The sequence below is a fragment of the Catharus ustulatus genome, chromosome 9 (genome assembly GCF_009819885.2).
Source record: "Catharus ustulatus isolate bCatUst1 chromosome 9, bCatUst1.pri.v2, whole genome shotgun sequence".
NCBI classification, from domain to species: domain Eukaryota; kingdom Metazoa; phylum Chordata; class Aves; order Passeriformes; family Turdidae; genus Catharus; species Catharus ustulatus.
This window is the reverse complement of record NC_046229.1, coordinates 10,187,303-10,199,724: the sequence shown is the minus strand read 5'-3', so window position 1 is coordinate 10,199,724 and position 12,422 is coordinate 10,187,303. Positions and strand designations below refer to the sequence as shown.

Here is a 12,422-nt window from a genome sequence, read left to right as displayed (position 1 = left end):
AGAAATTAGGGCTGCCTGTTAGTTAAATAGCTGAGGGTTTCCCCCCCATTTGGTTTTATATATTAGAATAGTTGCAAATGGCATTTTTATTGTGATGCAACTTCTGTTGAGGTAAAAAATGAATCGGAACAATGAATTTATTTTGCTTTGAACTTGTAGTATGTTTAGGGTAGCACTGGATGAACAGATACACTGTTGACCATTCTGGTCTCACACACATTTTTTCTGGAGTCTGTGGCAACTTCTCCACTGTGAGGATGAGATTTCTAAGAAAAGGGTGGTTCTAGGCAGTTTGGCTGGTACTGGGAATGTAGAGGGATGTACTGGGACTAAGATATCCACGGCATTTCAGAATTTGTGTGATGGCAGACATCAGTAGAGTGCAGAGAAAGGTCTGGGAATTAAATCCGTGTCCTCTGAATATTTTGAGTTGTAAGAGGCTGGATATTCATTTTCTGTATTTTAAGTATCTCTGTAGCTAAGCAGATGATCTAACAGTATGATCCTGAATTTAGTTTCTAAAAAGTCAGTACATTATAGAAAATATCTGCAGCATATTCCATAGGTTCGTCTGACCTTCAGTACAGATACAGTTTTAGTGTTACTGTTTAAAATTCTTCACTGATGAGTTTGGGAAACAAGTTCAGATGCAATCATTTCTAGACAGAGAAATTGAGAACTGCTGCTTTTAATAACCATTTACAGTGATATGGTGAAAAGAAGGAAATTATTTTTCCTGACAGATTCTGATAGGAGAAAGAAAAGCTTAGCATGGGGCATTTTTTTTTTTTTTCATAATCACCATGAAAAATTCCTTCCTGTTAATCTGATGGATGGATTACAGTTTGTCCTTGCACGGCCAGGTTGTACTTTCCATCAGAATTGGAGATTCCAACCCTCATTATATCATTTCTGTAATGCAAATGGTTATGTATAGAAGGAGATTTAATTAATCCCCTGCTGGTTGGTAGTATACCCTAAAGCAAACACAGTCAGCAAAGGAAAAAAAAATTTAAAACAAGAGTGCATGGTACCAGGTCACTGACTGTCAGTGGAATTTCATCATCTGTGAAATATTAACTTATTAACTGAAATGTATTTACTCTTATAGCTGTAAAAATATTTGTCTATTGTCCCAACTGGTATGAGAGTGAGCTACCTTGCAAGGGAGCCAAGGTCAAAAGCAATCTCAGGAATCATGCTGTCTGCTCTGGCAAAAATATGGAACATCCTGTGTGGTGATGGCTCTCATTTTAATTTGCAAGGGCTCCATTTAAGCTGCCATCATTGCAGGCTCCAGCATCCAACTTTGCCTGTGGGTCTGTGCCATATGCGCAGATACATATTCAAGGACAAATTACAAGACTGAGAGAAAGTGACAAATTTGAGTGATGGGTTCCTGTTTTTTCACACTTTTGTAACATAACATATCTGCTGGAACGATGTGGGTTGTATTGTAGGTCAATGAGCAAAGAGATTTCCAGACTTTATTTCCGCTCCATATTGTGTGCACACACCTATGCAAAAAGCCAGCACTCTTCCTGCTGCCTGAAACATTCCTGTTTGCAGATGCAGTTTCTGTATATAAAAAACCACAACTGAATGAATTTTTCAGTATCTATTTGCTCAACAATATATTTTGCAAACAGAAAAATTGTCTTTAAAATGGCTGGTATTTTTTCTCTTTTGGCCTCCTTGCTGCCTGTAAAATGAGGATTGAGTCTTATTGTGAAACCTCTTTTGTAGCATGATATGGTGTCCAACTGATTTTATAGCTTCATGATTGAGGTGATGAACTTAAGATAAAAGGAAATATAAGGAACTCTTTTGAAGGCAGATATTTGAATCAGCTTTTTATAAATTCCGTGATGCTGAATTTCTTTCCCGAGGTTCCTTTTTAACTGCTTTTCTGAAAATCTGCTGCTTATTTTGTCATGTAGAGATCAAGTTGCATGTTTAATAATTATGCCTTGAAATGTGGAACTGGTACAAAAAATTAACTTTCAGAACAGTCTGTTCTTGTCATTTGAGTACTGCAAGATTTAATGCACTCCTTATTTTTTAGGATCTGTGAAAGTAGTTCTTTATTTCCACTTCTCAAAGTTCTTTGTGAATAATGTGCACCAATATTTTAAAATGTTCTTATGCTATTTAGCACTTCATATAAATCAAATACAAATGTAAGCCTCTGTTTTGAGGGTTATATTATTGACCTAGAGAGCAGGTGGCATGGAGGCTGGCTGGAGTAATAATGGTAATATAAATATAGTTACTGGCAGCACAAGTGCTCAGGGAGGCAGATGTGCTGTCAGAAGGGGCAGTTTGGAATCTTGCAGGTTCATGTGTTGTTCTCATCAGAAGGGTGGTCTTTAATGAAAAATGTCCTTCAGGATAAACTAGCATATTGAAAGGATTACAGCTGCACCCTGTAAAGAGTGTTTCAGACCAAGCAGTCACAGCTCAGCACTCTTTTATTAGTTATCTCACCTCTTAAAATGTGATTTATTTTTTCAGGATACATAGACATGTAATGCCAAACTCCTTTGTGATGTGAGTGGAAACCAGTTAAATCATACCACCTACCTCATAATTTACTAACCAAACCACTTAATCTCTACTATAAATGATACTATATATGATTCTGAGTAGACTTTAACTTTTATAGGGTGCTTGTGAAATGCTGTTGGACTTTTCTCTTGCATTTTTCATAATTATTGAATCACTGTTTTAGTAGTGCTGCTTCCTACCTTTGAAATCACCCTGTCATTGTAAGATACAAACTCTAGTTGGTCGCATTGCACACACTGAGATGTTGAGCTGTCTTAAGACCCAGCTGAGTCTCTACCCTGTGAGTGTATCCCCATCTCTGGGAGGCATTTTCATTGTCCACTTGGTCCCTGGAGATCTGCAGTGTTCTCCTGGCAGTGGAGATCCTCCAATAAGAAATAGCTCAGCGGTTGTTTGCAGTCTGCTCCCTTCTTCTTTCCATCTCCAGGCGTTTTCTCTCTGGGATGTAACTTCTCCACACACGAACTCCCAGGTGATGCAGGAAAAATAAATCTCATAATTACACTGCTCATGGTTGATTAATGTCCAGCTCTGGTGCTTTTGCCTTGGCCCACCGTTCATGGTCTGTTTTGGAGAATTATAGGGGCTGTTACCATCTTTGGAGAGGCAGAAGAGGGCAAAGAGCTGGGAGGGTGCATTGTCACTTCTCCAGAGGACAGGGAAGGTGCTGCAGAGGCCAGGACGTGGTGGGCTCTGTGGCTGTTAGGGTTTGTGAAGGAGATTTTAAGACTAATATGAAATGAGGCATAGTGGAACAACAGGTATGAAAATTGATTGTTTTGATTGTGCTCTTTGTTGTCAAGACCACAGTGGTATTAAATGTGAACTACTGCCTATTGATTCCACAGCTGCACTGTGTTTGTCAAGGTGGAGGTGCACAATGAAGACAATTCCTACATGGATAGGATAATATTTCAATTGCATTGAGATGTCATCTGCTAGGACTTCGTTCCTTCCTTATTTGGAAATTTGTTTTCCAAGGGATGCTTTCAGGAATAAAGCCCCAGGCAGTCCTCCTCCTAACCTTGCATGCATTTAATCCTGAATTACCTACATTATAGGAAATACTAAAGGTCATATTGTTTGAGTAAAGCAAGTGTTCTGTAAAGGAAAGGATTTGTCCATTCCTGTTCCTGGACCATGTTTCTTGTGATGTATGTCTGGTAATTACAAGTCACGATTACCAGAGCTGTGCTGCTGCAAGGGAGTGTTCTTTCTTTAAATGACTTCTCAGCTCTAATGACTAGAGAAAAGCTTGTAAAAATGAACCCTAGAAGTTAAAAAACTAGAAGGTAGTTAGAGAGATTTAAAGGTCACAGTTTTGCTTTTTCATCCAGTGCTATGAAATTCCAGAGCTTTATGCATGCATTCTAAAAATTTCTGGGGCTTACTGTGTTGGAATAAACAGAAATACGTCATTTGAATAGAAGAAGTGCCTTCTGCCAAGGGGTGCCATCTTCTTTAAAAAGCATAAATTAAATACAGCTGCTCATATGATGGAGATGTATATGCATGTCTAAGTAACACACGATCCCCAGAAGCAGAATAACATGTAATACCTATATCTTACCTATTTTTTTTTTCATTTGCAGTCACAAAAAGGTGTCCTTGCTATGTTGGTTTCACAGCTGGAAACTAATTCTTTCTAACAAATGAGAGTGGAAGAAGTACCTTTTTTAGAATACAAACCACACAACCTGTTATAGATGCTAATGATTTATTATCTTACGCACTTGAAGTGTTTTGATTAGATCTTGACAAGTTTGTCTGACGACAGGAATTTATTTCTCGATGCTGTAAGCTGTCAGCCTTGCAATAATTCACACTTGGAATTTGCTCAGTGCTGCTAAACTGTAATGAAATTTCAAATTATGGAGAACTAAGGTTTGAAAAGAATAATGGGACATAACAGTTATTTATTTATTTATTTATTTATTTATTAGTTATTAGTGGCTGTAACTTTTTGGTGTCTTTGAAAAACTTTAAGCTGAATCCCGTGTATTACTGATCAGACCAGTCAGTGCCTGTCAATAACATTGTTAGTCATGACAGTCAGCACAAACACCGTAGCTAAAGATGGAAAAGAGATTACCGTACCGATGTTATGGATTTGATTTTTTTTTCTATTGATGTTTTTTCCTTCAGTATTCAGTGAAAACACTGATTTTTAAATTTATTTTTTTTCTTGGAGGGCATGAGAAACACATCCCGTGGATCAGTTTCCTGACATGCAGATGGTGCTGGCTGTGCTGGTGCTGGCTGGGCTCAGCGAGGCGAGGCAGCCGGGATGGCACAGCCCGAGCGCGGTCCCGCCCGTGCCGGTGTTTTAGGGAGAAAAACCCCAGGATCGGGGCGGGGCGGCGGCCGCGGCTGCCACCTGGCGGTGCCCGGCGGGAGCGCAGCCCCGCGGCCGGGCGGGGCCGGGAACTGCGGAGCCGGGGCTGGGCAGTGCCGGGGATGCGCTGTGTCCAGCCTGGGCAGTGCCGGGCGTGGGCAGTGCCGGGCGTGGGCAGTGCCGAGGGTGGACAGTGCCGGGCGTGGGCAGTGCCGAGGGTGGACAGTGCCAGGGCTGGGCAGTGCCGGGGCTGGACAGTGCCGGGCGTGGGCAGTGCCGGGGATGCGCTGTGTCCAGCCTGGGCAGTGCCGAGCGCCGTGTCCAGTCTGGACAGTGCCGGGGATGCGCCGTGTCCAGCCTGGGCAGTGCCGAGGAATGCACTGTGTCCAGCCTGCGCAGTACTAGGAGATGCGCTGTGTCCAGCCTGAGCAGTGCCAGGGGATGGGATGTGCTGTGTCCATCCTGGGCAGTGCCAGGGGATGGGATGTGCTGTGTCCAGCCTGGGCAGTGCCAGGGGATGGGATGTGCTGTGTCCCACCTGGGCAGTGCCACGGGATGGGATGTGCTGTGTCCCACCTGGGCAGTTCCAGGGGATGGGATGTGCTGTGTCCCACCTGGGCAGTGCCAGGGGATGGGATGTGCTGTGTCCCACCTGGGCAGTTCCAGGGGATGTGCCATGCCCCAAAACGCTCGGGCCTGGGGATGCCCCTGGGCTACCGACTGCAATAAAAACCGCAAAATCCCCTGTCTGCCTTTGCTTGTGCTGCTGGAACCTGAAATGCTGTTGAGAAGTGGAAGTTGTTTGGCCTTGAATTTTTTGTGATAATACATACCATGACTAATGTATATGTGAACAAAAAAGCCCCCCAAATCACCCCCAAAATCCACTCTCTGGCATTAATTGTTTCTTTTGGTGAGAGTGTGAGACCATACTGCAGCAGCTGCAGGGACACCACGTTCCATACTTCTGGAAGTGGTTCGGTCTGATGCTGATGAGGTATGTAGGACAGAATTAATTACTGCCTTGTCTGTGTTCAGGCTTGAATTTCAAAGTTATGTTTGCTCTGTTGAGTGCTTATGATTTTTTTGACTCCGAAGACAATGATTGTTTAGGCAAAATGAGCAACTTTTGTACCCCAGACTGGGCCCTGTGAATGTGGAGCAGCAGAGCTGTGCAGTTCTACACTGAGCATGCGCTGGGAAACGGCCAGCTCTTTAGTCATTCCACCTCAGTCATTTGTTGATAAATAAATATATAGTAATATATAATAAAAAGTAAAATTAACTCGACATTTTAATTTTTTTTCCAGAAGGAGCTCAGTCTCCCCAGAAGAGGAAGCTTGTAAGTATAATTATTTTTATTCATCCCTTGGTTTGTTTTGAACATATATAGCTGTTCAGTTGTGGAAGTAATTTAGATGGGCAGATGCTCTGTTTTCTCTGTTAAGCATTTTCAAGAATCTGTCATGGGCTTGGAAAACAGCTAGCTTGGATTTCTCTGAGACCGAAGCCTCTATTCATTTCCTTAAGAGTAGCAGGAAAGCAGTGGCAGTGTAAGCTTACTTCTAATTACCAGCTGGAGCTGATCCTGGTGTGGAAGGAGCGGTGGTGTTGAGTGTTGCCACTCGGACATCGCTGAAGAGTCACTGATTATTTATGTGATAAGCACAACTTCGATCACTGCTCTGCAAAGAGCCTGTTGACAGAAGTCCAAGCACACAGCTCCTTGGCCACACAGGTCAGGTGTTTGTGGAGCAGGCAGCCTAATAGAGGTATAACAATAAAGTAGTGCATGTCAGGAAAAGTAGGCTTTTAAAACTGTAATTTAAACAAACAGCAACGTTTTTAATGCATTATGACGCTTAAAGAATTTTAGTGACCTTACTTGTGTTTAGATGGTATTAGGAGAGCTTAGATTCTGCTATGCTTCCAGATTTATGGTGGAAGAAATTGCATTATTGATTGCATTATATAAAAGAGAAAGCTTTTTTACTCCCTGCTACTGCATTATGATTTAAAATTGTTTCCCAAAGGTTGTGGACTGCAGTCATGAAACTCACAAAAGCTTACAACCTTTCTTCCTCAGGTTTCTGGTTCTAATGAGAAATTATTTTCAGTCTTTCAATGTAAGCTATCCCCTTTGTGAAAGAAACAGTGTTTGGAAAATGCTGTGTAGAGCTAGTGATTCAGGGCTGAACAATACAGAGGATCAAAAGGTCTTTTTTAAAAGTGGGGCATGACCAGACCTTTTTGTTTAGTTCATATGACAATGATAAACCAGTCAGGGAGTTATTTAAAGAACATGAAGCACTGACTAGTTTTGGGGTTTTAACCAGTATGCCTCAAAGGCTGGCTTAACAAGCTTTGAGAGATTTCTAAGACAGGTAGTGTTCATCACTTGAATTTTGAAGGTTCTTTGATCAAACAGTGGAGCAGTGAGTTACCAGTAAGTTTTTTGTTTAATGTAACTTAGATATTTTTGCACAAAAATTTGGAATTGAAATTGAGGATGCCAGAGATATTCCAGCTCATTCCAGCATGGAGGTGGGTATGACACAAAGACTACTTACATATTTTCATTTGAGGTATCTTGAGATACAAATGAAGTGCTTCTGATGTGTAGTGTTTTAGTTAGTGGTAACTAAACCAAATGACTGAATATTTTATTTCTGTATTACTTAACTCCTGCAATTTTCATTACTTCACTTTAATTTTCTTCCTCAAGTGGAGTACCTTTTAAGATGTCACTATGTGAAGAAATTTAGCAACCTGTGTCAAGAAGATCCATGCTGTAAATTTTAAAGCACAAGGTTGCAGCTATTAGTGAGACTAAAAATCTGTGAGGAATTGAAATGTCTCAGTTGCTTGTGTTATCTAGCTGATTATTTGATTGTAGTTTCTTGAATTACAGATTCTATCGTCAAGTCAAGTACTAAGTGTAGTTCAGAACCAAATGATGTCTTGTTGTTTGAGAAGTTTTTAACTGTTGATTAAGTCAGTAGTGCATTGTGGCTGATGTAGGCTGTGTTTGATGCTGTGCTATGAAATACACAGGCTCACTGAATAGACTCTTGTGGAGTTCATCTGTATGACTTTGCATATCCCAATATCAGAGTGCTTACTTGATTTAAAAAAAAATCCTCATAGTTTTGAATTAGAAATTAGAGAAATTTATATCAAGGGAATAGTTATAATATATGTGTGTAATATAAGGTAAAATCTATCTATACTATGCAATGAATTTGTTCAACCACTCTGTCAAAAAAGATGGCAATACAACTGTAGGCAGTTCTCAGTTCTTCTGGAGGCTTTTCCTCTGCTGGAATCAACTTAACAGTAACTTCATAAGCAAAATAAATTCTGAAAATAAAATTTATTCTGAAAAAACTGCTGTTGTGCTGTGGCTGATGAGCAGGGATAGTTATGGGTGTAGCCATGTCCTGATTAATTGACTGTCAGTCCACTGACTTTTGTTCACCGACAGAAGCAGAAGCAGGAATGGACAGGAGGATGAAGTACCTGCTTGGAGCCAGAAGCCCTCAAGGGGTGCATCCATTTTCTGCACACAACTCCAGCCTTTGTAGCAGTTCAGTTGCAATTGAATTATCTACAAAATATCAGCCACTCAGCATTTTTTTTGTGTGCTAGTCTGGAGGTTGGGGTGCACGTATTTCTGTAAAAAATCGTATTTGGGGAGCCAGTAATTATTTCCAGCCTGCCACAAACAGAATGAGGACTTGACTATTGCCGCTGGTTTGGTGATTACTTTGCTAGATTGTTGAATTAGAAAGGTTTAGCCTGTGGATCAGCTCGGGTATTTGTCACTGCTGAATGGAAAAGGATGAACTATTCCTGACAATGCTTCTAACTTTTTCTTTGTTGACTCTCAATACTTCATATTTCCTGGGTTGGTATGAGTAATCTCTATTTTATTGCAGGAACTGATTATAAGGAGGGACAACAAGAGTTGCTGTGCTTATTTGTGCTAAGGAAAAGGAGTGGAGTTACATGTCCCACTGTTTTTGTCAGGACAGCATGAGAAATTTTGTCACCTAACAGAGGGTCTTGGGTGGGAGGTGAAGAGAATGAATGGTGGGATGGAGCCTGTGAAGTCTGTTGATGAGTGTTGATGGTTGTTTCCATATTAGCAGAAAGAAACACAGGCACATTGTAAAGGATGGCTTTGTATTTGGATATCTTGCAATCCTAATTTTGAAATAATCAGCACAGAGTGAGCAGACATGTAAAACAGATGGGGGAATTGGATGCAGGGTGACATTAAGAGAAATGCCTGATAATTTAGATACCATTTTGTTGTTAATGTGCTTAAGTGTTTGTGTTTCTATAGGGGGTTATGTTTAATGCACTAAAGGAGATCTTCAGCTGAGTTGTAGCTGCTAAGAGACTGAATAGTTAGAGAATAGGAATAAGTAGCTATATTTTGTCTCTGGTGTGGTTCAATAATCAGAGTTCAAAGTTTTCCTTTAATGAATTATGCATATAAATGTATTGGTTATGTTTTTCCCCATGCTTTGTTCACAAAAGAAATAATTTACCATTCATGAATATTTTCTTTAGTTTCAAATAGTGAAAGTGGAGTGATAGACTCAAACTTTGATCTCCAGCCTATTAGTCGAAGTGGTTTAATTATTTTCAGCCATTATCCTGTTCTGTTCTCTGTAGAAAGATTGGTTTTTGTATTGTTGGCTGCAGCTTTCACATGGTTTTGATGTGCACCTGCACGAGAATCGCAGCAGAGACGTTCCAGACTTGAAAGGACAAAGGTGGGGACTTTGCAATAGGAGCATCCTGTGGTGGAGCACCTCTGTGTGTTTATGTTTTTAAGAGTTCAGCACCCAGAAGTTCAGGCTGCAAACTGCATTTCCTTGTGGCTGCAGGATGCCCAGCACCAGCCTGGAGCTCGCTATTGCTTCTGTTTGCCTCCTTGGCTGAGCAGTAGTCACTAAATCCAGTTGGGGTTGCCCTTGAGCCATCCCAAGAAACCATCCTGGTTTCTTGTTCGGTACACCAATAATAATAAATTAATAATAAATTTGGTTCTTTATAGCATGAACCTTATTGACCTGTTCAGGCTTTTTAATGAAAAACGTGGGTTTATATTTTAAATCCTCATGGTTTCTAAGGTCGGGTTAATGGTGTGAGTTGCTGTAATTTTTGTGCTATCTAAATGTAAAATTTCAAAAAAGAAAATATGACTTTTCCATATTATATCCAAATTTGAAAAGAGTAATTTCCTCAGCAAACTAAATTTGCTAAACCAGTTTCTAACTTCAGCTGTAAGCTTTTTTTTTTGTTAATTATTTCCTGCTATCAACCATCTGTATCAAATATACTTTAAAAGGCTGTATACAAATGGAAAAGAAAGTGGAGGCATAAGAAACATGAAAAAATAGTTTTAATCTAGAATATATCCAGTAAAAATACACATTTATATGAACCAAATATTACAGATTGTTGTTTTGATGGTGATTGGTGCTGGTAAAGAGTAGTATTTACCTGTCTGTCTCTGAAATATGGTAAGCAACATAAAAGTGTTTGCTGAAGATGTGTAAAAGCCTTTTATGGTGGTCTTTATTCCTTCTAATCACTTTTTAAGGCAGCTTATTTCCCCTGTGGGACTTGTTTTCTCTCATTCTCTCCCTCCTTGTCTGCACTACCATTCTACTTTAAACCTCTGAAGATTTTTAGTTTCTGCTGCCCTAGACATTTCTGAGGGGGTTTCATTAAACAAATCATCATCATAATTTGTTAAACTTATCTCCAGCATCTTGACAGTAAAATAACACACAAACACACCAAGGAATTTTCTTTGGGGGGATGTGCTGAACTACTTGCATTCTTTTTAATGTTTAGACCTTGGAAACAATAAGAAGTTTGATGGCAGGAAAGAAAATTTCTGGCCTTTAGTGCTGGTTTACGTCTGTGTGCTGCAATGCTCAGGTGCTGTGGGAATTTCCTCTGTATCTGCAGAGAAATGGAGTATATAATTCAGTTTCTGCTCGTCTTGGCGGGTGAGTGTTTCTGCTGGTGATGGATCGATGCCGTTTCCCTGCCAGGAGCGAGTGCCACTGGTCCCAAGAGTAGGAAAGCCAAAGTGCAGGAAGTGGATGAAAAATGGTTCTGAACAGGAGTAGGGAATTCTGCTGCCTTTGTGCTCTGCTCTGATTTGGATGTGGAAGTAAAGTAAGAAATAATGCCTCCAGTCAACGCATTCTGCTTGTGGTGCTTTGTATAGATGGGGAGAGAAAGAGGTGCACTCCTGTGACCACCCCATCCTTCTCTGAGCTCGTGGAAGCCGCTCACAAGCAGTAGGTCAAAAATAACCTGCTGCTCTTAAGCTGATCCGTGGGGCTGGTTCTGGAGGTGGAACATGCTGAATTATTCTTGTGGGGCTCCACAGCAGTGCTGCTACTCCTGTATTAGACTTTAAAGATAAATTGAAAGTATTGTTTCTTTAAAAGAAGCGATTAGGTGAATCATGAGTATTTTAGTGCTATGTACAGACTGTAATCTCAGACAAAGATTTTATGGAGGTTTTCATCAAGGATTTAAAAGTGGAAAAAATATTTTGTGCGGTTTTTATTGTCAAGTTTCCACTACTTAACCCAGGCTCTCATTTAATAAGTACAATAGAATTATATGTAGCATACCAAATTTGTACTTTTTGTTGCTTGCTGTGGTGTCTCACTGCAGAGGCACAGTGTGGGGCACAGGGGCTTTGGCTGTGTAAGGAACAGCCACCCTGGCCCTTCCTCCTCAGCCTGGCACTCTGTGTTTTCCTAATTGCTGAGAGATTGGGGTTTTGTAGTGTGGGGCTGCGAGCAGAATCATGGCAGGGTCTGAAGATTGGAGTTGTCACCTAGAATTTGACTTGGTTGATGAGTACTTGTGAATTGCAGCCTAAATACAGCGTTGAGCACGTTAAAGCCTATCAAACATATATATATACACACACAAATATATTATATATATATAAAAACTTTTTCTGGGAAAGTAACATTCTTACAAATACACACTTAAAAAATGTCGGACATCGTTCGGGGCAGTTTTGTTAGCAGCACAAAACTGATTTTGAGCTGATTGAAGTTGCTGTTCGCAAGCCGAAGCGTGAAGGGAACATTTCCTCCTAGCGAAGGCATCCCCAGGCTGCTGTGAGCGCCGCTGCTCTGTTCTCGGTGCTGGAATCCATAAAGCCCGTGTCTGGAACACAGCTCGGGAGCTCCGGGAGGATGTTTTAAGCTGCAAGTTGTGCGTGTAGTTGAGGGGATTGATTTCCGAGCTGGTTCACGTGTCGCCGCCGGCCGGGAGCAGCTGCTCCCCGCACAGCGCTGAGGGCTCTGCCAGGCCCCGGCTGCCAGCGCTGCCTCTGTCCTGCCGCCCTGCGAGTTTCCAGGCTGCTCCGTGAGCTCCCTGCCGGAATCCCTCCGAGCCTGCCATCGCCGCCCGTGGCTTTCCGCCGTCGCTGGCTCCGGTGAGGAGGGCTGGGGCTGCTCCCGCT

The 12,422-nt window shown here is 41.4% G+C and overlaps 1 protein-coding gene across 3 annotated transcripts in view; it reads left to right on the top strand.

The window, feature by feature from the left end:
* MAST2 (microtubule associated serine/threonine kinase 2) overlaps window positions 1-12,422 on the top strand; it is a 228,416-nt gene that overhangs the window by 75,311 nt on the left and 140,683 nt on the right. For all 3 annotated transcript variants that reach the window (XM_033067135.1, XM_033067136.2, XM_042779559.1), the window contains one exon: window positions 6,214-6,245. In XM_033067135.1, coding sequence (XP_032923026.1) covers window positions 6,214-6,245 — 32 coding nt within the window. The remainder of the gene's footprint in view (window positions 1-6,213; window positions 6,246-12,422) is intronic.